Source organism: Vanellus vanellus (genome assembly GCF_965231255.1).
Source record: "Vanellus vanellus genome assembly, chromosome: 4".
Taxonomy (NCBI): Eukaryota; Metazoa; Chordata; class Aves; order Charadriiformes; family Charadriidae; genus Vanellus; species Vanellus vanellus.
In genome coordinates this window covers 38,103,447-38,128,901 of record NC_138909.1, presented here as the reverse complement: position 1 = coordinate 38,128,901, position 25,455 = coordinate 38,103,447, and the positions used below count along the sequence as shown (strand labels likewise).

The window sequence follows — 25,455 nt, the reverse complement described above, 5'->3', positions numbered from 1 at the left end:
AACTTGAGTTTCTCAGTAGACATCTCTCGTTCTGGATGTTCTTCTAACAGTGTGACAAGTAGTCTTTAAACAGCATGGCTGTTTTCAACAAGACAGATGCTATGCTAAGGTAATTTTGTTAGAAATCGGTAGCCTCATAGTTTTGTGAATAGTTGGCATAGTAAATCCAGTTTCTTAAATTTGAATTTTCAGATGTTTTGTTTTCAGTATTTTTCTTCTACTTACTGTGCCTGCATGTGAATGGAAAAAAGTCACTTTTTTGAAACTTCAAAACATCCATAATCTAAAAGTGCTTAGTTACCAACTGGGGTTAAACAGCAACATGGACAAATGTTGCTAACTCTGTGCAACTGACCCTGAACTTCCCTGCTGGCTGACATAACCAAAAATGACTAGGTAGCCAAGGAGAGTAAGATAACTGAGTTGAGCCAAATTATCAAAGTCGCTTGGTCATCATCTGTACGTCTTGGGGGAAAGGGCTAAACACCAAATCCTTTTTAACTTGATAACTGGCAGGACAGTTAGCCATATATATGTAGGCTTTTAATATGTAAGCTGTTAATAGAGTTGCCCTTGCTTATCGTCTGGAAATCACTCTGATCTTCTGAACTCTTCTGACTTGTGTGTGCATATTTGTCTTTGGGCTTTTCAGTGTGAGGTGTTCTGGGTAATCAAAAGTTAATAATAAAATACTTCCCGTTCTTGAGTCATCTGCGTTATGCCTTTTTGGCTTGGAATTCTTGTCTTTTAGTCAAAGTAAATTCTGCCATTGATGTCTTGTTTGCACTCTGTCAATATATATAACTTTAAATACTGTATTTACTTTTTCTAATTGCCTTTCTGCTTAAGAAAGTCATAGGCACCTTTCATGTAAGAAAAACCCTTGCAATTAGGTGCCTAAAATATCAATACATCTTTTGATGCCACATAAATGTAGAACTAAGGTTCATAAGAGCATTTTGAAACTGTTTGCTGGTATAAAACACTTCAGAGCACAGCCTGGTTTTTCACCAAAACCCGAAGACAGACGGTCAAGTCAACAGTACAAAGACAAATAAAAAATTGTCGGAGGGTTTTTCAACTATGTTCCCAATCATCATTAAGAATAAGTTACTTTTACACCTAGTTATCAACATAGGTGAAAGACAATATAAAATTTGGAAGTAATTTACTACTTTGCTAAGAAAACATATCTTAAAATATTAGAACTTAAGGAACAAACCTGCACATCTTTGATGTGACATAGGTGGTGGGATTGAATCCCCAATATTTGGCAAATGTGAGAGACAGTTGACCCTGAACCTTGAGCAAAGCCCCGTGTAAGAAGGTGAAGCACAAGTGCAGGTCTTTGGGCAACTGTCAACCTCACAGCAGCCTTCTGCTCTGCCATAGTAAACCAAACTCTTCTGGTTGTGTACTGCAGAGCAGCACTTTATTCCTGTTTTGTTTAAAACCTAAGAACACCTTTGAAGTGATATCATGAGAGAAGAGCAAAGTAAAATCAGCTGTTACTGTTGCAGGCTACTAACATGTGTCTCTATGTAGTCAAGGATTTATTTCTGTAAGTTTTTAGAATTAAGACTAAACAGAAGAGGAGAAGGTAACACCTACTGTTTGTATCTAACAGTGCTAGTAAGTTGTGAGGGTTTTTTTGCAGATTGTAATTTAGATAATAGGTACACTTTCATGGTCTTACGTGATTATTTTCTGAGACTGTGGTTGCTGTCCTTTGTTTTAAGCAGGCATCCTTATTTTCTGTCATTTATTGCTTCCTTTTCTGTGAACTATGTATCTCTTATCTCTTGCTAGCACATCTAGTATTTTTAAAAAATATATTTGGAAGGTGTTTCTTTAAATTGGAAAAGAGACTTGCCATGCTCTTAAAGAAGAAAAAAAAAATAAATCCATGATAAGGTGTTACATTTCTTTACCTCAAACTGCTTACAAATTATAGGGAATTTTGGAAAATCAATAAATTAAAAGCTGAACAGAAGTGTGAACAGAACCAACTTTTCTCTGCAGGCTATTTAAAAGAAGTTAATGATCATTTTAAAACAATTATGTGAACCTAAGAAGCATCATTTAGCAAGCCATACAAAGCTATAATTTACAAAGCTGGTGCTATACAAAAATGCCAGTAGATAATTTATAGATATGGGCTGGCCTAAATTTCATGGTTAATACTTGGAAGAGTGGCAAAATACTCAAGCGATGTCATCATAAAAATCTGAAACCAGAGGATAATCATTTTAATAACACAGTTTTAAGAAGAAAACCATTACTTTCCATTCTTAATTTTTCCTTAAATCTAATTCCCTAATAAAGTATGAGACTATACTTATTTATGAAAGACTACACACTGTCCTTTCTTTAATTAGATACTTAGAAAAATTAATCTCCTAATCAAGCAATTAGGGAATCCCCAAAGAGAACCAGGAAGAAACACACCTTGCACAGGCGCAGCATGTGAACTTTTCAGTGTGGATATTTTATACCCTGCTCTGACTCTGTCACATACAGTGTTCCGTCTCCCATAACGGTCTGTCATAGGCCATGGCTTCCTTGCAGTAAGGCACTTGTACCTTCCACTGATATTTTCTGCTGCAGGAAAAGGATGGCAGCTGTTTTCTGTTTTCTGCCATGTATTGAGTTTTAGAGGAGAAAGAGAAAATAATAGGTTACCTGAGGGGGTATAACTTGCAACAGTCGTAGTGCCAAATTGTCATGGTTGGATCATTCTGTTTACAAATGGTATTCGTGTGGTTTTTGTCAGGAGAACAATTTTAATGTTATTCTAACAATGCATCAAATTGTATTTATTATTGCATGCAATTTTAATGTTCATGATTTCTAGTCATACAGTGATAAGCACACCATTGAAATTGCAATAATAGATAATGTTATACTTTCCAACTTATAGGCTTTTGAAATCTTTGAATCTTTTGAGTCTAGTTCTTCTTTGTCATACTGACAGTGTGACTGGTGACAGACAGATTTTTGGGTAAGTGGTTCCCATTGCCCTCAAAAGGAAATATTAGGTATTGGAGTCTGAAAAACAATGACCACGTAATCAAAATAGTGGACACATTATCCAAGTTTGACTAGATTATTTATTTTTAAAAATATATTGATAAATTAACTGGAAAATAATTATTTCTCCGTGTGCTTTTATTACACTGAGAATAATATTCTGCCCAATGAGATCTTATTTCACACTTGCTACCTATTTCACTAATTTCCTAATTGAGTGAATTATACACCATGGAACAGTTTCAGCAATGAAGTAAGGATTGCCTGGAAGAATTTAACTTTGCTAATTGGGTTAAAAACACTATCGATGTTACCATTCTGAGATCGCAATCAGTGTTTATCTCAAAAAATTGGTTTAATTTTCTGTGGGAGTAGTGGAACAGAGAATAGAGCTGTCAGGATTTTAGTTGCTTGCTAAAACGTCCTCATTTCTCAGAATTCTCTTTTACAACACACAATAGTTGCTAAGGTAACCCATATATAATAGTAATATGTTGTTTGAGGAGAGAATATAACCTTAATTGTTAGAGAGCAAAATGCCTTCTTCTGACTTTTTAACTGGAATATAAACTGACAAAGGGAATTTTTACTCATATAAATTCAGTCAAATTATATTGAGTTTATGGTGATGTACTTGAAATGACAGTTTGTCTCCCCTCCGATTCCACAAGTGGTTTGTGCTCACACATCCTAATTTGTTCATTCAAATCCTCGTGTTTGTCCAGTGAGACTGCACACATAATCTGAAAGACACAAAACAGCTTCAAATTCAATAGTAAATAGTGGAAGAAGGCTAACAACATGATAATACTATTTTCTTGGTAATTAGGTATCTTAAATGTATAATCATTTACAAAAAAAGAAAAGATTTTTCTCCAAATACCAGATCGACTCTTTCCTCAGCTAAGTGTGGCAGTCATCACAGTCAATTTACTCAACTTGTCTGACATTGCTTTGTAAGTGTAATTTATGCAGTACATCTCAATTACGTTTCATTTTTGGTAATGAGAACTTTCCCAATTGGTTTTTATTCTTATTTAAATAAACAGAGCATCTCATGGGGCTTCACTGTGTAGGTGTTGGGGAAGAAGTGCCACCAGAAGTAGCCACACAGATAGATCTCTTCAGTGAATGTTCTTGCCCACTGTTTCCTTGCAAAGTTGCTTTTTCCCTCCCCTTCTTTTTTCCCCTCTTCTGCAGCAGATTGTAATGTCTGTCCCTCATGCCCGGGAAAAAAAAAGCAGCATACTATGATATATACTCAGTGATAAATGCTTGTAAATAATGTCTTTTTAATATCGCCTTCATTTATCTTCTTACTTGGCTTATTTGTGAAACGGTGCTTTGTCAAGCATTTAAATGAGTGTTTTCAATCATACTGTTTTGAAGCACGTTTTCTATCTTGATCAAAGGATAAACTTGTGGTTAGCCAGTATCTTTCAGTCTAGTAGGATAATGCAGCAAATAACTTCGTGTAATGTTGAGTTTAACAGAATGAAAACAATGTCTGCAGTTTACAGAAAATCATATTTTTTATGGGCTGGAAAATTCAGGTGGAACCAGTGCATCACACGTTGGCTCTTTATTTAAACTGATTATAAACCCCACATCTAACCACTTCCTAGACTGCAATGAATAGCAGCCTGTGAAACCACAACTAATTAAAGCTTAGAAAACCACAGGTTTTGATGTCTGTGTTCTGTAATTAGTTCTATATATTCTACATGAAATCATCAGAAACACCCAGTATTCCTGAATCAGTGAATGGGAAAATAAGAGACTGAGGGAAAAAATATTTTAAATATAAATACAAGCAGGAAAGCATCATAGAATGGTCTAGGTTGGAAGGGACCTTGAAGCTCATTGAGTTCCAACCTCCCTGCCACGGGCAGGGACACCTCCCGCTGGACCAGGTTGCTCAAAGCCCCATCCAGCCTGGCCTTGAACACCTCCAGGGATGGGGCAGCCACAGCTTCGCTGAGCATACCTGTTCCAGTGCCTCACCATCCTCACAGTAAAGAATTTCTTCCTAATATCTAGTCTAAATGAACCCTCTGTATGTTTCAGTGTGTAAATATTCATTTTCAAATGGGTGTTAAAAAGCCTTTTATAAAAAGGGTACATGTGAGAAATAGAATGAGCAATGCCTCTGTAGAAGGCTTCGCAAGTCTTTTAAAGTTATGCTTTTGAAATGAAAAAAGAAACAACCCTCACCTTCGTTAAATGTAATAGAAAGGTAGAACAGTAGTTTGTAAATAGGTTAAGATTAGTGCAGCGTTAGTGTGTGGCATTTCCTTTGTTGTGCAGATAAATGTTTAACCTTCTGGCTGTACAGCATGGTGAATGTGCAAGAACGGAGACGCAATGTGAAAGGAGTTGTGGCTGGGTGCACGCAAGGGGACATCCCTTTAAGTCAGCCTGATAGTGCTGGCAGTTCTGGTGGCAGGATTGAGGCCGTAATCAATGCCTGAGTAGACGCATTTAAAACATTACAAGGAAGATTAATGGCCTGGTTGAGAACATAAGTTACCATGATTTTTCCATCATTTCTGTTACTGAGTGCGACCCATACTCATATTACGTCAGCAAGCAAAAATCAATGTAATTAAAAAAACATACATATCGGAGGACTTGATCTAGTTGACTAGATCAGTTAGAGAAAATTTGGCTACATCTGTGGACAGTGACAGGGTTATAACTGAAGCTCTTTCAGGCCTAATGGAAGTCGGTTGACTTACTAGCACTCTTCAAGAAAATGAGATTTGCTCCACAACATACTGGATTTGTTAATACCATGGGTTTATTACTTGGCAGATTTCATCTTTCCTTCTTTCTTTTGTTACGTGTGCCAAGGAAAGGGCTGAGAATGAATTGCATGTGTAAAGAAAACATTATATATTTATGTATCATAATAAAAGTAATTAGGCTGTTTCAATGATTGATTATTTTTTTTTAGTAACACCAAGAATGAGGCTGAGGCAGTTACTTGAAGTGGTGCCTTAAAATTTAACCTGTTCTATTTTAATAGATTTGTTCATGCTGTAAGCAGCACAAAATTTCATGGGAGCCTACTAGAAATAGAATGAAGTTCCCTGCTTGCAAGCCATCTTTGAAGGATCCATTTTAAATAGTGGCCATAGAGATTGAAAAAGTAGAGCATGGCAGAAATGCATCTACTTCTATTTTATAGCTGATGCTAAAACCATCTTCTTAAATGGGTTATATTACATACTATTTTGAGACTTCAAAGAAATTGTAAATGATACTGCCAAAGGAACTACTGCTCCTCAGAAACCAACTTTTATTGAAAACCCGTGACTCCCTACTTTCCTTCACAAGAAAGTAGTTAAAATAAAGTCCAAAATTGGAGTATTTTCATTAATTTTCATATTCTCATGTGAGTTAAGGGCTTCTGGGTCAACATACAACAACAAAAAAATACATATTTTTCTACCAAATATTCATTATTTAGGTACACAGGCACGTTATTGCTTTTTTATTACAGCATTAATAGAATAAATCTAAAGGGTTAAAACATTCAAATGGAGGTATGTGCAAGCATACAAATCACTGAGGAAAAAGGTGTATTAGAGTTCGGTTATGTATATAGAAGAGTTTGGAGCATAGCTAGTCAATAGCACAGATTTTTGAATTATTGAGAATTAATTTGTTTCTAGAATTCATCATTTCCCTCGGCGTAACTTTACGTGTTTTCTAGAAACATTGAGGTTACCAGATAAATGATGTGTAGTGCAATCACAGAAATACAAGGTTGGAAGGGAGCTCAGTGGGATCTTTGCTAAGACATTGTCCTACTCTAAGCAGGGAGTAGGTAGCCCAAGCTCATTCTTGCTTGATACTTGTACCATTCCTGAAGTTTAGGGATGAACATTTCAGAGATTTCCCTGATTGTCTGTTGCACTGCTTTACATAGTACGAAATTTTTTTTCTAATATGTAACATAAATCTTTCTTGTCATTGATGGACTAGGGAACAGCTGATCATCTGATACTATCTTACGTGTTTGTTATCGCATCTCCTGTCATTCTAGTCTTGTCTAGATTAAAGAAACGTGTATCACTCAATCTTTTACCATAGTTCATCTTTTCCTTTCCTTCTTGCTTTTTCCTCTGAATATTCTCTTTCTCTCTGCCTGTATCTTACAAATGCTGGCGATAAATCTGAGCATTGTATTTCAGCTGAGACTTCTCAAGCAGCTCAGTAGTATAGCTTTATGGTGCTGTTCTGAATTATCTCAGATTTTCCTTTTTCATAAATAGGATCACATTCTCCCCTGTTCAGGTTTCGGCCCCCTGTAACACTGTTTATCCTACTTCAGGACTTCTGTACTTATGATTTTGCTTTTATGCTTTTAATGTTTTACTCCTAATTGCAAGGTTTTTTGAATGTTTTTTCTTAAATTTCTTTTATTAAGCACACTTTCCCAATTTATTTTGCCTTTTAGTTGTGTAATCACATACGCAATGCTGGTATGCATAATATATATGAGATAAGAAGAGAAGGGAATTAAGAGATATAAATAATGGAGAATGTATAGGTAGAAGTGATAGAGCTGAACATTAAGAGTACGTCAGGACAACATTATGGCTAGCAGTATAGGGCTGTAAAAGCTCGCTCACAATTTATGAATCTGGCTTGTTCAGACAGTGTGAGAATCTTTACGTGGGCAATATAGCCATAGTGTCTACCATGCTTTTGGGGTTATGCCGTATGTTACATAGAAAGCAAATTTAACTGTGACTAACAACACAAATTATTTTTTTTTTTTTCACAAATGTTAAAATATGGTCAGTCTCTAACATGTTTGATTACAGTAAGAACTGATACACGAGGACAGAGCTGAGGTTCCTTCCTTGCAAAGTAATGTTTTGTTCAAGGACTTTCTACCTTCAGGGCAGGACAAGCTCTGATTTGCAATGTCTGCTGTACAGGAATGTTGGGTGTGTTCCTTTTATTGTGATATGAAATGAACAGAAACCTGTTGTGGAATGCAATTTAACATGTCTACTGAAAGATCAAATTAAAATTGTGTGTACTGTAGAAGTCATTTTCATCGCCCTTGCCAAATACACTTTCCAGTTGTAATAAACAGTCATTCCTAGTGTTTAATGTTTGATGAACCTCCTGTGAACCTACTGGTATAAGTAAACATTTTTTTAACAACAGCTACCCATTTCTAATACCTCGAGGGAACTTAAAGAGCAGTTCATTCCCTGACACTAACACTTGCTGTTGTTCCATTTGGTTAAGCTTTTTATAAGTATTCACGTATTTTGAGTAAAATGAGTAATTTTAAAAAAGGTCTGCAAACATGGTGTCCTTTAATTATGGCTGACCACATCCCCTGTCATAGAAGAATGTGCAGAAATGTTTTTCTATTCAGAACAGCTGCACTTATATTGACTGTTTATTCCTTAAGAACTACTGTCTGTCAAATAAGAACTAGAGCTTTGTGTAGAGAACAAAAAAAATAATCCTTCTGTAAATCATAAATGTAACAGATGCACATGTGTTTCCTGTATGAATTTGGGGTGTCAAGTGATTGATAATCATGGTAACCCTATTTTCAATGATATTTGAGCAAACATTCATTGTACTATATCTGTGTGCTCACTGCAGTCTGATTGGGGGAATCTCTTTTTGTATTGACTCATTTGTGCTCTGAGGCTCTCACATTACTGCTTGTCCAATTACAACGATATTCCTCCTTTTAGATGATAATTTCGCACTTTTAAGCAAAATTTTGATTGTTCTGTTGCACATCCGTCTCCTAACTGAAGTAAAAACTTTTCCACATTTCAGCCTATAACAGGCGCGTATACAGTACTTGCGTAGTATCAAAGTTTCAGTGAAAGATGCTGATCTGTGATGGGATTCTTTTGATTCTCCCTTTCTGCTAAAGTTCAGCTAAATCTTGGAAGCAGGGGTCCCTGTACACTAAGTATGGCTTTTGATCTGAACTGTAAAAAATACTTTTTTAGGATCTCATTATAAATACTGAAAAGAGAGATTCTCTTTCTTGCTCTCTCTCAGTATTTGATATATAATTCTTTATAAGGTTTCCCTTCTAAAAAGGAATTGCAGGCGTAACACAACATTCATCCTAACAGAACATTCTAGAAAATATCGCTTAATGTACAAAAATATATTAATTGCAATGCTACTGTACTGTCTATAAAGAAGAAATAACCAGATTCATCCAATAGAGATATGTAGGATAGGTTATATAATGATATTTATACATCTGTTAGTGACCCTACACATTTTTGCATTTAACTTTATATTCACAAAACAAAGATCGAGAGTTTACTTTTACAGCATTTGAAAAACTCTTCTTATTCAGCTGTCTACTCGTACGTGCATTCGGTGTTGTTATTGCTGTTACAGTCATGAAGTACCCTGTTGCCTTAATCACAAGCACAATGCAAGCACAAAGCAAAAACCAAGTTACCTCAAGAGCTTATAGTTGAAATATAAAAAGGTGATAGTGGATATATACAGAAAGCCACGAAGCCATGAAATAATGAAGTAGTAGTTTTAGAAGGGTCTCTGTAGAGTTCTACTTTAGTGAGAGCAGTATGAGGAGAAAACAGCAAGTAAGCAATACAGACTTCTTCCCTGGAAATAGGTATGAGACTGCAGATGGCCTTTAACAATGGCAGATGATAGATAAGCAGAGGATAAAAAAAAACAACAACAACACAAAACCCCTTTAAATGTCCTCAAATACTACGATGAGTAGTATTTAAGGAAGTAAGGAAGTAGTTGATAGGAAGGTGCTAAGATAGGGAGGACAGACTTACTATTTAGGAAAATACTTTGTGTTTTCAGAACTTAGCATCCAGGAATCAGAAGCAATACCATGTGTGTTCTGTGAATATAAAAAAAAAAATTATCAGTCTTGGGGATGATACTTTCTTAGACATCTTGCTTGTTTTAGCACCGTATTGCAAGCAAAAGACACATTGCAGGACTTTCTCTAAACAAAGATTTTATGAGTTTGGGGTGAGAGAAACTGTGTTTCAGTAAATTATTTTGGGACTTCATTTTGTCAATACACAGTCTATTTTCAGTTGGTTTCTGCAGGTACTTTGTCTGTATAAACTCACACACTTCATACTCTTTAAAATGTACATATAGATACTAGTACTGCCCATGGTCTGAATTAGACTAAATATTTTTATTGAACATTCAAATAATGCAAGAAAGAAAATTATTTATTGGGTTATAACTTTTTTAGGTTGCAGTTATATTCCTGTTTGCACATGCATGAGGTAAATAAGCATCTAGTTACTTTTCAATGTATTGCATATGTTTTGTTTGAGAATGTTAAAATGCAGGTTTTGGGAATCAAAATATTTTGCAGTGTTACTAGGATACAACGAGTAGATTTACTTTTTCTTATGGTGTAGATATGTTTACTTGTATGGAGTAGGGAGAATTCGCTGTAAATTTTGTTTAAAGTCTCATTTAGAAGAGAGAGAGATCTGTGAGCAAGAAGATAGTGCTCAATAAAAGTTAAAATGGTTTTTGAAGTAGTTATGGTTTAGATATTACTCTGCCACAAGTATACTATATAGGAACGAAAACCCAGGGATTATATACGTAAAATTAGTTTTCATATCTCCAGTAATCTGAAAAAAAAACCAACCCAAACCCACCAAAAAAACAAAACCAAAATACACAAATTATTTGGGGAAAGAAGTCTAGATGAAAACTGAAGTACTGATTTCACTTTGAAACTTTTTACGCCATGGAGATAGTATATGCCATAGCTTATTCTATACCATTAGACACAATTCGTTATAGACTAAGTGTTGCTTTTAAATTCTCCCTGTTCAACTCAGTGCATCAGGACATGCTTTCAGCATAAAGCTGTTTGGCCACTGAGTCTAAATATGTCCAAGTATGTATTTCTTTGAGTCTTCTATCTAGAATCTTATCATTCAGTATATAGCCACAGATTCCTAATATAAGTGAATATAGCAAAAACCCATGGCGAAGGTAGAAAGGCACCAAAACTTGACTCCTCTTGCAGCTAGCAGGCTGAATCTGCAAGCTTTGTGGGTCCTAGGGGTTGCAGCTTCACGGTTTGAGAACTCTTCAGTTGCCAGAGATGCTGGCGACGCAGCTTTCAAACAGAATTGTTTATACCTCTTCTTGCCTTATTTAACCAAAAGTATAAATCAGTGAATGAAAGTTCTTGCCCAAAAGGATACAAGAATCACTGGATCATTTTGTAGATTAACAAATACTTTCAGTAGAGGACAGGAGAGAGACATTTCATAATTTTGTAGTGCTTATGAAATCCTGATGAAGTAGTATGCGCTGCTTCGGTGAGACTTACCAGATGCACTGAAAAAATCAAAAATTCCATGCAACTGCATCTAAGAAAGATAGTTCTCTACGTGTATATATTTTCTAAGAATAGAAAACTCTACAACTACCATGATGAAGTGCATTGACAAGAAGGTCTTCCATACAATACAGTACTGTGAGCATTAATTTTCTTCTTTTTGCCTTTAAAATCAGTTAGTTTGAATTATTGCTGATAGACGTGATCACAAGAAAAAGCAAAATTTATTTTCATGCATATACACACGTATGTATGTGTACACATATGTAATTATCGATCACTAATTTATTAAGAGAATTAACAAAATCACTAAAGTTTTGTTGAAAATAGCTTCCAGAGATAACATAACAAAAATACCGATGTAGTGTTTGGAAGGCCATCTCTGGCTGTAAGATGTAAACTGATGCAAGGACATAGATGCTTAGCAAATAAGGTCCTCAGTGCATACGTATAGAGGCTGGACGAGCTTTTGCTAAGTGGTTGTAGCACATTGTAAGAACAGAAAAAAGTAGGGAGCCCATGAAAGACAGAGAGCCGGAAGCCCAGTAAGGAAAGAGGGGGCTGTCATCCTGCATGCTGGATCTTATGTGCAGTAGCCGATTAAATCGAGGAGGGCTGGTACTACAGTCATTTGACAGGCAGAAGTTGTGTCCCTGAGTGAGGGTAGCCGAACAAGGTGCACGTTTACTTCAGTGCCGCTGAAGCTCAATTTACCAGGCTACCTGCTTTAGCAGCCCTGGGCCTGCTGCCTCTCTCATGCAACCATCCTCGCAGCTGTGACAGTAACTTCAGCTAAAGAAGTAAGAAGAGCTGCAGTGGATGGGAACCGTGCCGGTCTTCCTGGCTTCCATCTCTGTCACATGAAAGTAAACATCCTTGCCTTATTCCCTGGCTTTGGCAGCCTAAATTGATTATCTGCCTTTGCTCCGTCTTTTTCTCATTCCTTTGCTGGAGGCACAAGAAGCGGATCCTGGAACTTGATTTCTCTGCTTAGGTGGTTGCGCACAGGCCCAACTACCGATCGTCTCCTCTCTACGTTGCTACTTGAACGGGACTAACATTTGGGACTAATCATAGCAGTGGTGCAGGTTAACGTCACACTTTCACAAACGGATTAGCTTTTTTGTACTGCGTACATGCGAGCAAGTGAAAGTTTGTGCTTTTTCGGGTAGGTCAGGATTTCTAGAGGCATTTCACCTTATTACTGCATGTACTTATGGGAGAAAAGAAAGAACTACTGTTATGTCAAGAAGCTTCTGTGTCCTCAGGGCAAACTCAGAAAGAGTTGGATATCTGCTGTCCCTCACAGCTTCTAATGATGCTAATAGGACGGCTACTTGTGATTATGAAGGAAGAAAACAGGCTTTCTTTATTGTGAGTGTTACAGGAATGTGCATGTAGTATTAGTTTCAAGAGCGTATCTCTACATCTAAGCTGGACTTGGGGTGTTCCTGTATAATAATAAATCAATTAAAAAAAAAAAAAAGCTGTAAGGATATCTCATTAGAAGAAATGTGGTATTTTTTTCAAAGTTAGCGATCCGAGTTGGTTTTCAGAGGAGGGGAGGTTCCTTTTAGGTTTTCTTTGTTGTAGAGCCCCTTCTAGTCTGATTAAATGGTACTGATGTTTAATAGTTTCTCCAAACTGTGCCAACTGATGAATGGGTTGTCACTCAGAAATTGCTTGACAATGTTTTCTTCAAGACAAGAAATGAAAAAAAAAAAGGGGGGGGGGGGATTTCTTTTGTGGGGAGGGAGTTATTTTAGACATATTACTCACTACTTTAAGTGTCCTGTCATGCCAAGTATTTGACTCATTTGTTTTTGTTGTTTCAGTCTTAACTCATTGATTGTGTTATTAAACATGAAATCCCTCACTCCTGGCTGCAGCAAACTGCTTCTTGCAATTACAGAATTACTTCCTGCCTCTCATTTAACTCGAAAAGAGTAGTGTCAGTACCTTGACAGTCCTATCCTATGAGAGAGGAGCAAAAGGAAGGCTTTGCTTAGATCATGATGGTGCTTAAGAGCTGATCTTGTGTAGATTGTAGGTGAGTGCTGTTTTGTTTGGAATTGTTTATCTTTGGAGCAGGTTCAGTGCAAGGGAAGAAGAGATGGATAGTGGCAGAACGGGAAAGGTTATAACATACAGTCTCATATCCAAAGTTTTACCCTTTATCTGTCTAAAACGCTTCTGGATTCTTCAGATAAACCAATAATGAGCATCTGATAAGTGTTATTGTGTTCATTCTTTCAACATTTGAGATCAAGGAATTGCCTTTATGCTCATTTTACAGATTTGATAAGGCTGTGTTACAAACCTCTGTGCTACGAAATTCCTGGTGCCAGAGAGAATATAAAAATGTTTGTGTTAGCAGCCACTGTGCTTTTGGTTTTGGTGGCTTAGCTGTTGGTGGTCTGCGCTGTAAGATTGCGGTTAAAGAAAAAAGGAAACAAGAAATATTCTTTTTCAGAAAGATTACTTCTTGTTTATGATGCAGCCACATACACCGTCCTGCTGGCATAGCAAGAAGATGCAGATACTACTGCTGGATGCTTTACACCATGAAGCTGTGGCCTAAATACTGTGCTCCGGGTCACACAGGGTATAAGTGTCAGAAGAAGAAATTAATCACAAGTCTTCCAGTTAGGATACATCCTAAATAATCCTTTAGGTTTGATCTTCAGCTGGGCAATTTCAAATTCATTTGTTGCATTTTTTGTTCAGATTCACTGCTTCACTGCTGGTTGCCTTCTTATTCTACGTATAAGCGTGTCCTACCCTTTACCCTTTGAGAAAGAGGCTAGATGGAGGAGCTTTGATTCCTTTAATAGGGGACAACTAACATTGTAAACACCCTAGAATGCATTTTACTCCCTAAGTTTCTTCTGGGGTACCGTTGTTATGTATAATCTTCAGGCCTGGGTAGTTTTGTGAAGTTAGTCTTTATATTATTTCCTTCCTTTTTTCCAAGTCCGCATCTTAAACTGTTGTCTAAATTTGGTCTATTTGCCTATCTTTATGCTTGTAAACACCTTAGGGGATTTTTATACTGTATTTGTTTTGATAAAGTGAAGTACACATACAAAAATACAATATAAACAGACCCAATGAAAATTCTTTTTGAACCAACACTAATTGTCATTCTTGGCTGTTCTGCAGAACAGCAGAAGCCCAATGTTTTCTGCTCTGGTTTTCATCCCGAATCATTTTAACTAACAGAAAAGATGCAACTGTTCTGCTCTATCCTAGTTTTAAACGTGTTTATTCTTATTAAAGCAAATTGAAATTGTTTCCTGGGCACAAAAACCAAAAGCATAGTGTGTTTTGTTTACCAAAGGAATCACATTAAAATACAGAACTTGTTGATGTATTTTTCAAATTCTTCTTGACAGAAATTATTCATGCTCAGGCAAAAATATAAAAAAAGTGGTCTCAAGTCTAAAACATGGTATTAATTGAGGATGTGCTGCTATGAGGGAAAAATCGTTTACTTTCGATTAGTATTTATTGTAGAAAAGCTTGGAGAACACTTCCCAATAAGTGGTCTCCATCAAGAAAGCTATTTTGGATAGCTGCTATACCTAAGCAAATATCTGCTGTCTTCGGCTATATAAAGAGATGTCTGTTGTATCAAAGGTTGATCATGTGCTAACTGAGCTGTTAGGGGAGACATGATATAGTCCTGTGGAGGAAGTTAGATGATGCGAGCTATCAAATAGATGTGCAGTTGACAGATAGCTACTTCATTGTAAAATCATCTTCCTTGTCTCCATCAACATTGCACCGCAAAACAGCTGGAGCTTATTGTGGTCCTCCCGTGAGGCTTTCACATCACCGTTCTGCAGTGAAATTGCATCTCCGAAACCTACTGAGCACTGATATTGGTAGCACTGCCCAGAGTGGCTTGAGAACATCAGTTTGTCAAGCATGCAGGGGGAGGCAAAGGTCAGAGCAGGAGTGTCAAGAGAGATGTAGATTAAATTCTAGGCATGTGGATTTTATTCTGAGATTGTTTCATTGGAAGGAATTACAATAGAAGTGGTGGATGGACTTGCTATAAAGTGAGGGAAATCTGCCTGTAAGAAGTAGAACATTTCAGCATTTTGAAGTTGCAACTGTGATGCTACATTTCAGAGTTATGCTGTAGTTTTGTATTTGCTTATTCTAAAAAGTACGTCCCATCAACGAAATTGAGTTTTAATTTCTTGCATTAAGTCGTTTCTCCTGTTATCTTCTCTGAGAGTAAAACCTTAACACAGATGTAAACATTGCCTGTGGAACACACCATCTTTGAGAAAACCGAGTAAAATTATAAATTGTATAAAATTCCAGGATACAATTTTAGTTAAAGGAAGGAGTACCATTTGTGCTGCCCTGGATGCTGCCCTGGATGTTCTGTTCAAAAGGTTTAAATTATAAAATAAGTAGTACCTATTAGCATGTAAAAGCAATGTTGAGTATAGAATTACCATTTATATTAAACACTTTATTGAATTGAGATTTCATAAAGGTTCTTATAAATTGCAGCATTTATAGCTATATGATATTCATTATCTTTAATCATTGGTAGATTTTAACTGTCATTTAGATAGACTAAATTAAGATATTATTGGGAAAAACATTCTTAATCTTGCAATTTTAACTGCTTTATTCTAAAACGTTCATCTTTGAAGTTGTGCAATTTTGCTGTTTCAGTTACTTTTTATGTTTTGGTTTGCTGTGAAAATGATTAGAAAGTGATGACAACTTTAATTGTGTTACCATTAAGCATGATGATTCACCATATTCTCATAACATTTTAACTCAGGCAAATGCCTACTGAATCCAGAATAACATGAATCTATGGGTTAGTTCCTATATATGTATTGCTAAGTGTGCATGTTCTAAGTTGTAAATGTGGAAATAGATTCTAGACCAATGGATTTTTGTCTGGAATCCATCTATTTCATTGGCAACAACAACAACAACAACAAAAAAACAGTAGAAGTGAAACACCAAAGTAAATTCTTCAGCTGGAAAGAAAATAGAAGATTTTTTCTTTTCTTCAGGTACTGGTTTTACCATTTGATCCTTATTTTGTTTTTCACCTTAGCAAAAAACTGCACCTTCAAACCAGGAAAAACAGGAAGAAAAATTTTGGAATATTTATTTTTTTGACCATCTGAATTATAGTGTCACAGCACTATTTTGAAACTTGCTGAGTAGCATGTTTTGCTAAAAGCAAATATTTAAATTATAGACCAGAATCTGTTGCTTTATTATCGTAACCTAATAGATGGATCAACATGTTATTATTTTTAATGTGAGCAGTGGAGAGAAGAGGAAAAGAAATATTTTAACTTTTTGAAATCCACATTTGTCCAGAATGGGAAGCAACTACTTCACTTACTTTATTGGAAATTATGCTAGATTAGCAAGATGAAAATATGGTAAAGTTAATAGCAGCAGCACATTAGATCTATGTTTTGTATTACCTTTGCAAGACTCCCAGTTAAAAAGCAGCACATATCATTCTGGTGCCTGCATTTCTTGAAGATGGAGAGAGGAAAACCCTCCAAGCAAAAAAACAGGAAGGGCATGGTGGTTACTTCCATTTGCTGCCCTTTCAACCGCACATTTAGTTGAAACCAAAAATGCGTATTTAATAGAATTGAGAGCACAGAAAGGAAAATATAATTATTGGTATGAAATACAGCTATCCCAGGCATACTTATTTTAGAAAACTGCTGTTTAATATGTAGCGTTACGAGGTTTATTTTATTAAGCAGCATGTTAGTTCACTTATTGGAGGAACATTCAGTCCTTCACTCTTAATATTATGTTGTAGGAAAATTCAGCAAGGAACCTCAGGAGGACTCTAGTTTAACCTCCTGCCCAGGGTAGGGTCTGTTCTGAGCTCAGGGCTTGATCCAGTCAGGTATTGAAAGCCTCCAGTGATGGATGCTGTGCAGCCTCTCTGGGCACCCTTTTCCAAAACCTGACTGTACTTAGAGTGAACATATTTTCCCTAAATCTTACACGGACTCCCCTTGAAAGCAGTGATGTATGCAGCAGTACACATTTAAGTTTGAGATTTCTTGTCCTTCCCGTCCCCTAAATCAGCAGCATGTTCAAATCTTTCTTCATCCTTCTTACATGATCCGGATAAATTGCTCTGGACCTGTGGACATAATGTCTGCGGTGGTGTCTGCCGATATAAAAGCCTAAAGAAACTTATGGTGCTGCAGCAGCAGCTTCCTGCTTAGACTTGCCTTCCTGCCTTTTTTTATTCTTTCAAAAATACAAATCGATGTGTAATTTTTAAACAGATTGTAGAGTGAGCAAAACCAGAAGTCTCACTTTGCTGGAATTGTCTGTGACTGAGTACCCCAGATCCAGTGAGTTTGTCAGTGAGATTTGTTGTTATTACTCTATTCATTATTGTTTAACCAGAAACATAATTCTTAGTACTGTATGAAACACGACTGGTGCTTTTTTCATCTATAGATGAGAGCAGGATATTTGCTATCTTTGTGCTAGCATATGTTCGTATTTTAAATTGAAAGACAAGAAGACAAAGGTTGTGGCTAAGTTTCAGAGGAAAGGTGGCATGTCAAATGTGTGTTTCCTAAGCTTTCTAGAAGGTTACAGTAATTGCCTGTAATGGGGCCATATTTTCAAATCACTCTTTGTTGTGTTTCTAAAATCTTGCCTGTCGGTGAGTTTCTTCAAAGAACAGGTATAGTGGAATGCTGTCTTCAAGACTAGGAATGTAAGAACTGGGAAAACTGTCTAGTGAAAGTTTGTTTACAATTATTGCTGAAGAATAATTAGGTACCTTTTGACTCTTGTCGTTTGTCTTATTAGGTAAACTGTACACTGGAAACCAGCTAGCCACTTAGAAACTTTCCCAGCTATGTAACTTCATAAAGTACAGCACTTCATCAAAGCAGATCCATTAAACCTCTGACTGGTACTCTTCTCTTGCCTTTGATTGCAGCACCACACAGAAGCACCTAGCCCATCATTGCTACCACCATCAACTTTACCATTAGATGTATTAAACAATGCTGTTGCTGGATTTAGTACTGTGGAAGAACTTATCCGGTACCTTGAACCAGATCGGTGGCAACTGGATTTGGAAGATTTGTACAGGCCAACATGGCAACTTCTTGGAAAGGCATATATTCATGGGAGGAAATCAAGAGGTAAATTACTCTTCTATCTGGCCTTGCAGCTATTTATGGATGTGTTTTCCTAACAAAGAAACAGTAATTAAGAGCATTCTTCACCTTGAATTTTGGTTCCCAGAAAGCAATATGTGAGAAATACAGCAGAGGTCATTGTTCTTAGCTATTCTCACCGTTTTACTATATGAAAAAGGACAATTACTAAGCTCAAAACTTAAAGGAATTTAGCAGGATAAAGTAACAAAGGGGAAAAAAATAGATGGTTCTGTAGGGAACCTGGGAGATCTTTATTTCCACAAAGTAGCAGGGCATCTTGTCTGGGTGACATAATCTAACTGTGGGTTCTTCGGTTTGGTTTTTTGTTTGTTTTTTATGGAGGGCAAAAACTTGATTTTTATTTGGGTTAGGTGATTTCTTACACTTACTGTATCATGTGAACGACTGGTTTATTTCCTTAGAATTGTTGCAGTCTCTACACTATATGAATTGAGAGCAGTTAGCTAAAAGTTTCTCTTCCATGACAACTCATGAAAACCCTGTGTTGTGTCGGTTTGATCATGCAGTTGTCAACTTAATCAGATGCAAAGTAGATTATGTATTTCAAGACTTGAGGAGTCATTTCTTGTTCAGCAAGTAATTTTCAGCCATCTACATTTGACAATCAAGAATTTTCTACCACGTATCATCCTGACGCTCCCCACTACTGCATGTTTATGGATTCCATGTGGATGAATAGCATGCCGTCAATACCTTCTTCCGTGCCCACCATACAGCATGAAAAGGAAAACATATGAGCATAAGTGAATAGACTCCTCTGTTGACAAATGTAAACTAGATTATCATCTGATGGGCAAGAAAAGGGAGGAAGTAAAACCTCAAATTTAAGTTTTTGACAGCTAATTCTTGGATCAGAGCCCCAAAATCAACTCTTCGACCCTACCTGTACTGCTACAGCTGTGCACAAAGCAAGTAAATCAAGAGTCAGAGGAGGAAATATCTTTAAAAGCTTTCAGCAATGGACCATGCCTTTCAGATAGTTATTTAACACTTTCCTAATTAAAGAGATTCAGTATTTGCCAAATGTATGCCATAAACTTACAGTAAGTGAGAGAAAAACAAAGTGTAGTTTGTGAAACCTTACATAAACTAAAATACAGGTGTTGGATAACATCTGTATAGAAAAAAGCAACTCCCTGCAAGACATGTATTAGAAAGAAACTATCAGAGTAAATCTTTTAAAGACTTCTAATTAGATGCTGAAATAGATTTTTCCACTGAATAAACATATCATGGTATTGCCACATTTATCTTTAAGAGACCACCCTCAGACTGCATTACCGAATGTGTAATGTAATAGCCTGAGGCGGAAAAGTTGTCCAGTTGAGATGACATAGTATTAACTGTTAGGTCTATCCAATAGATAGGGAAAGCAAACCTTTTTTTTTTCTTCTTCTTTTTTTTTTTTTTCTTAAACTCCTTCTAGTAGAATGTTTGCTGTATTTAGAAACCTTTTCAAGAAATGTTTGGGAGAAGTACATGCCATAAAATGTTTAGTTTTTTTTTCAAACTCTTTGATTCTATAATTAGATCAGGTTTATTTTTGCAATATTTCAGTGTAAAAGCTAAATCACTGTCCTGCTTTCATAGACAAACATCAGTTTACATCTAGATTAAATGAAAATGTAATTAAAAGTGTATGTTACTTGATGTAGAGAAGAGTATTGTCCTCTACTCCTACTTAATAATTCATATGAAAAAGACTATATTTAGACAACCTAAATTCCACAGAACTTCTGTGTCTGATGTTTTCACTGGATAAAATGCTTCCAAAAACTTCTAGCCAGGAAAGACAAAACACCAAGTTCAGAGACTTTGATGTCTAAATATAGTCCTAAATTCTTTTATAATATTAAACATACTTAAAAATAAAATATATTTTGCTGTTCAAAAAACCAATCCCGTCGCTTCCCGCAGAAATATAGGCATAATCATTAGACCATATTCTGAAGAAGAGAGATAATCCAACCATAGTCCTTAATAGATACTTTTCACATATAGTTACATGACTTTCCCCCCCGCCCTCAACTTTTGGGATTTTGTAACAGCCTTGTGCTATTGTAGGAGCCAGTAAGAAACTTACACTCCCAGGAACATCTCCAAGGTGCTTAGGAATGAAAACCATCCTGCTGCTATCTGTGCCCACACGCAAGTGCCTCAACCAGAATTTAATTTGTTTCATTGACTTTGAGAGCAGCATCCAGCAGGAAAAATGTTTTGGGAAAGAGGGTTACCAGTGGTACTTGATACAAGTCCCAGAAGATGCCAATTGCAGAACACAGTTATTTTCAGGCTTGCGTGAACATGGATTACTCCAGTTGTACGTGCCAGTGAAGGCATACTTTAGAAACAGACTTTACTGTAGACCTACCTGCATCTACATTTTTTTTCCTCACCTTTTTTCCCTCTCCCTTTCTTTCTATTTTACTGTTTCCCATTCATGTGCTACTGCAGTCTCCCATTCCTCCTGAGCTAGTGCTAGACAAAAGAACTTTGACTGTTGTGTCAAACATGATACATGAGTGGAAGCCAAGTTGAAGGAGTGTTTAAATGTTCACATTATAACAGGTACTGTAACTCAGTGCACTTGGGAAATCCACATAACCTTTTATTGTGGTTAAGTAAACACTTTTAAGGGAATATATACATTCTCTCGTCTAGCTTTGTGCCCACAGTGTGTTAAAATAAATTTTGGACAGACAGATACTCTTTGAAAAAATAACAGCTTCATTCACACACTTCAAAGAAGTGATTATATAAGCACTAGATAAATTTGCCTTAGACCTTTTAATGAAATTGAATTACATAAGGTAGGGCAGGGGTTCATTGTGAGGTATAATAGCAATATACCTTGTTACATTGTAAAGCATGGAAACCAAACATGACATTTTTCATCTCTCCTGAAGCCTGGTGTAACAGTAAGGCACGCTCAAATATATCTGCTAAAAGCTGATTGCATCTTCTTCCACAGAACCTTTTTAAAATTTGGGTCTGCGGATCTTGAGGGATTCAGTTCAAATTCATTCCAACTTTGTGACAAAATGTGTAATACGCTTGCTGCTCATTTTAGTGCATTGCCCTTTTCTCTGTTGTATAACTACAGCTAGTACTGGGAAATGGAGTCATTCCTCTGCTGCTGCCAGTAGGCAAGAGGTAATGGAGAAGCACAACACGCCCCGGGCATCTCTGTCCCACCGGACGGTGGGCTTGCTGGAAGAGGCATCAGCGCCCAGCTCCTGTTTTTAATTTCTCATGGTGAACGGCTGAGCAGCAATTGTGTTAGTATGCATAAGTTTAGCTTCTTGAAATTCACTGTACCAAGCATATCATTCTCCTTAGAAATCTACCAGTAGAAAGTATTAGCAGAACCAGCATTTCTCTCATTGTGTTTTAGGCATTTTATCCGCATTCAGACAGTTCACTTATTATATGTTTGAAAACGTAACAGGAGAAAGAAGTACTCCATTCCTATCCACTGCCCTTGATTAATGGAGGTGGACATGTCCACCTTCTAAGTGACTCAGCCTAGAGCTATTAGCCGATCAGAAGAGCTTAAATAATTTCTAATTTCTCACAGTGAATCTCTCCCCCGGAAGTTTTGTCTCTCTTTTCCCCTGCTCCCTTCTCAGCTTTCTCCAAGGAATGCTCTTGCAGTGAGGGAGGGCAGGCTAGCATCCTATCAGTAACTTTATTGGAATAATTACACACTCCTCTCTTTTAAAAATCAGCTTGTTTATGTAGGAGCCTATGTTAACCTGATAGCGATGGAACGAAGTGCCCCATCTTGGTATTCACTGTAAGTGCAAGCAGAGAAAAGGCTTCAGTGTGTTTAACTGACCTCCCACAACACTAAACCCTGACTTATGGATGCTAGTGTATGGATAAGTTCTGCGAAAGACATGCTTGAAGAAACATGGAATGAAATTGCTGCCCAAAGATCTGCTTCTGGGACAGTACCAGTGAGCATTTCTACTAAAGAAATGCAGCTTCTAAATTCTTGTTATTTCTTCTTTGTTTAAATAGAATTGAGAGGTATTATCTGGCCTTGATAGGCTGAAGTTCTTCTTCGTGACCTCTAGAGGCTCATAGTCAGTAGAGGGAAAGAAAGGTATTTCTCTGGTGGGTGATTCAGATCAAGAACATATTTTAGCTTCATTTTATAGCTTTTTATTTACAAACTGCTGGCAATAACTATAAAGTATTTCTCGAGTAATGTCAATGCACTGGGATATTTTTTTCCCTAGTTTCTTCTTGATCTTGTTCAAAAACAGTTGGTTTAAAGCTCTTAGCTGCTTTGTTCGAGACCTCTAGTTCAGTCATCTCAGTAGCCTTATTATCATAGGGTTTTTCTTTTTCTTCTTCTTCTTTTTTTTTTTTTTTTTTTTTTTTTTTTAACCAGATAGAGTACCCTTGTGAATTAGACATTACTTCTCTTCCTTAATTGTGGTAGGTTTGGCGGGAAACATTTCAGACAAAAGACCCCAGATTGTGATCATTATAGTCTGGCTTTTCTGAAATAAATGAAATTACATTGCTTTTCACCAAAGTAAAAAATGTATTAATTTTTTCACTAAGCCAGTCCCGTTATTTTCAGTCTTAACTGCCTCTTTCAAGGCTTGTTATTTCTTGGCTATGCAGCTAAGGTGAACCTAAAGGAGCTTGCCCTGTTCCCTATCTTTCCATGAGTTTGCTGTTCAACCATTGGCGTAGTGAAACTTTAGTGTGATAGAGTGGAACCAGCTTATAGGGAAACTGGTGCTAAATATTAATATCTTTAACTTGCACTTCAAGTTAGGTGCTTACAAGGAGGAGCTGTATTTTATTTAAGACACATCAAGTGAATATGAAACCTAGAGAAGTAGCAGAAATTCACATGTATACTGCTATGAAGGAGGAGGGGAAAAAATGGGAGTCTAATAATAATTATATAGATACACATGCTTGTGCACTTACTTGTTGTCCATACACTATTCACAGATGACAATTTCTTGAAGTTCTTCGTCCATAGAAGTGAGTTCCTCTTAGCTATAAATGGTTTGATTCTTATACTTCATCGCCCTTGCAATGAAGCAATAATTGAAATTTTAGTGGGGAAGAAGTTTGAATGCTTTATGCAAATGAATTAAAATGTGTTTGGAGGTTTGCAGGATTCTTAATTGCTGTGTGTGTTTCTCCAATCCAAAATTAATATAGCATAGCAACACAGGAGCTGGGAGTATTAACATGAAGAAAGGGAACTCCATTAGGGTTGATTTGATAAAACATTTATTGGAACATAGTAGCCAAAGCTTCCTTTGTTTAATTTGAACCAACTCTGCCAGAGTTATAAAATAATTGGTGAATATTCTACAACAATCTACAAACATTTAGGTTTCATGGTATTCATAAAACTGCAGTATTATACTTGTGTGCTGAACCTGTACCACCTGCACAAAACCAAACTTCCCTCAAGGGTTCTGCACTGCTGAAGTTGGTTTAGCACCAACGAAGATGGGTTATGAATCAGAAAAGCACCAGTTTGTTTGTCTTTTTGCAGTGGTCGATCTCAACCTCCTAAAGGAGGAGGTGCGGCTGTATAGTTGTACTCCTCGCAACTTCTCAGTGTCACTGAGGGAGGAGCTGAAGCGAACTGACACCATCTTCTGGCCACTGTGTCTTCTGGTTAAACGTTGTGGTGGAAACTGTGCCTGTTGTCATCAGAGTTGCAATGAGTGCCAATGTGTACCAACAAAAGTCACCAAAAAATACCATGAGGTATGTGCTTTTTTTAACGTTTGCATGTTTGGAAATACTGAAAGCCATTTAAGGAATTTATTTTTATTATAGTAATGCACCAATATCAATATTTTAAAATTTTATGTATTGCAGTTATAGTAAATATTTTTTTAACATTTTAATGAGGTGTGACATAAAAAAAAAAGTAATACCTTTCTTATTAAAATATTTTTCTGTGGAACGATTAAGTCATTCCTGAGGTATTTGTTTACTGGTGCAGTTCAGATACACCACAGACACACCTCCTGGTTCAGCTTTTCCTGGTGACAGATGTTAACTTTATGAAGGAACATATATCTGTCTGTTTCCATTGTTATAAATCTATAGCTAAAATTATTATAGAATTATCTAATAATCCCATTGGGTTAACTCTACTGTTAGCCCTTAAATAAAATTAAGTAGAAATACAAAACTGCAAGACTCTCTTCTTTGGTAAAAGCAAGTATCTGTTCAACATGCTTTAATCAATTTTGTAAAAGGCTTGAGGTAAATGCAAAAATAATAATTAGGGGGTGGAATAAATGAAGAAATTCAGCTGATGGAAGCCTATTCCTTTTAATGGGCTCCCTGTCATCCAGTGTGCTTCCAATGCAATCTAGCTCATAGTCTAGGTGTGTGATGAAGCACTTGCTGTTTTCTTGATGCTTGGCTGCTTCTCCTTCAGGTTCTTCAGCTGAAGCCAAGGATTGGCGTCCGGGGATTGCATAAATCATTGACAGATGTACCCTTGGAACACCACGAGGAGTGTGACTGTGTGTGCAAAGGGAATACTGAAGGATAAACATGATTTAATCGTGCTGTTTTCTTTCAAAGCACATTCAATCAATGGCTGATTCTATTATGGGGCTTGTGCATTATCTCCTTCTGTAATCTCAGTTGTTTGCTTTGGGGATCTTCCATCTTCAAGATTTACAGTGAGCTCTAAAAAGAGGAGAAGCCAAACTGGGATTATACGTTGTGTGACAGCTCTGTTTGAAGGCCCAGTGAAAGGATGGGAGAAAGGCATCAATGAGGGATTTAAAATATATGTATTGTTTTTGTCCC

The 25,455-nt window shown here is 36.7% G+C and overlaps 1 protein-coding gene across 1 annotated transcript in view; it reads left to right on the top strand.

The window, feature by feature from the left end:
- Positions 1-25,209, top strand: part of PDGFC (platelet derived growth factor C) — a 136,123-nt gene extending 110,914 nt beyond the window's left edge. The window contains exons 4-6 of the mRNA XM_082482871.1: positions 18,390-18,597; positions 24,173-24,390; positions 25,076-25,209. Of these exons, the coding sequence (XP_082338997.1) occupies positions 18,390-18,597; positions 24,173-24,390; positions 25,076-25,192 (543 nt within the window). The 3' untranslated portion in view covers positions 25,193-25,209. The remainder of the gene's footprint in view (positions 1-18,389; positions 18,598-24,172; positions 24,391-25,075) is intronic.
- The last annotated feature ends 246 nt before the right edge of the window (positions 25,210-25,455 follow it).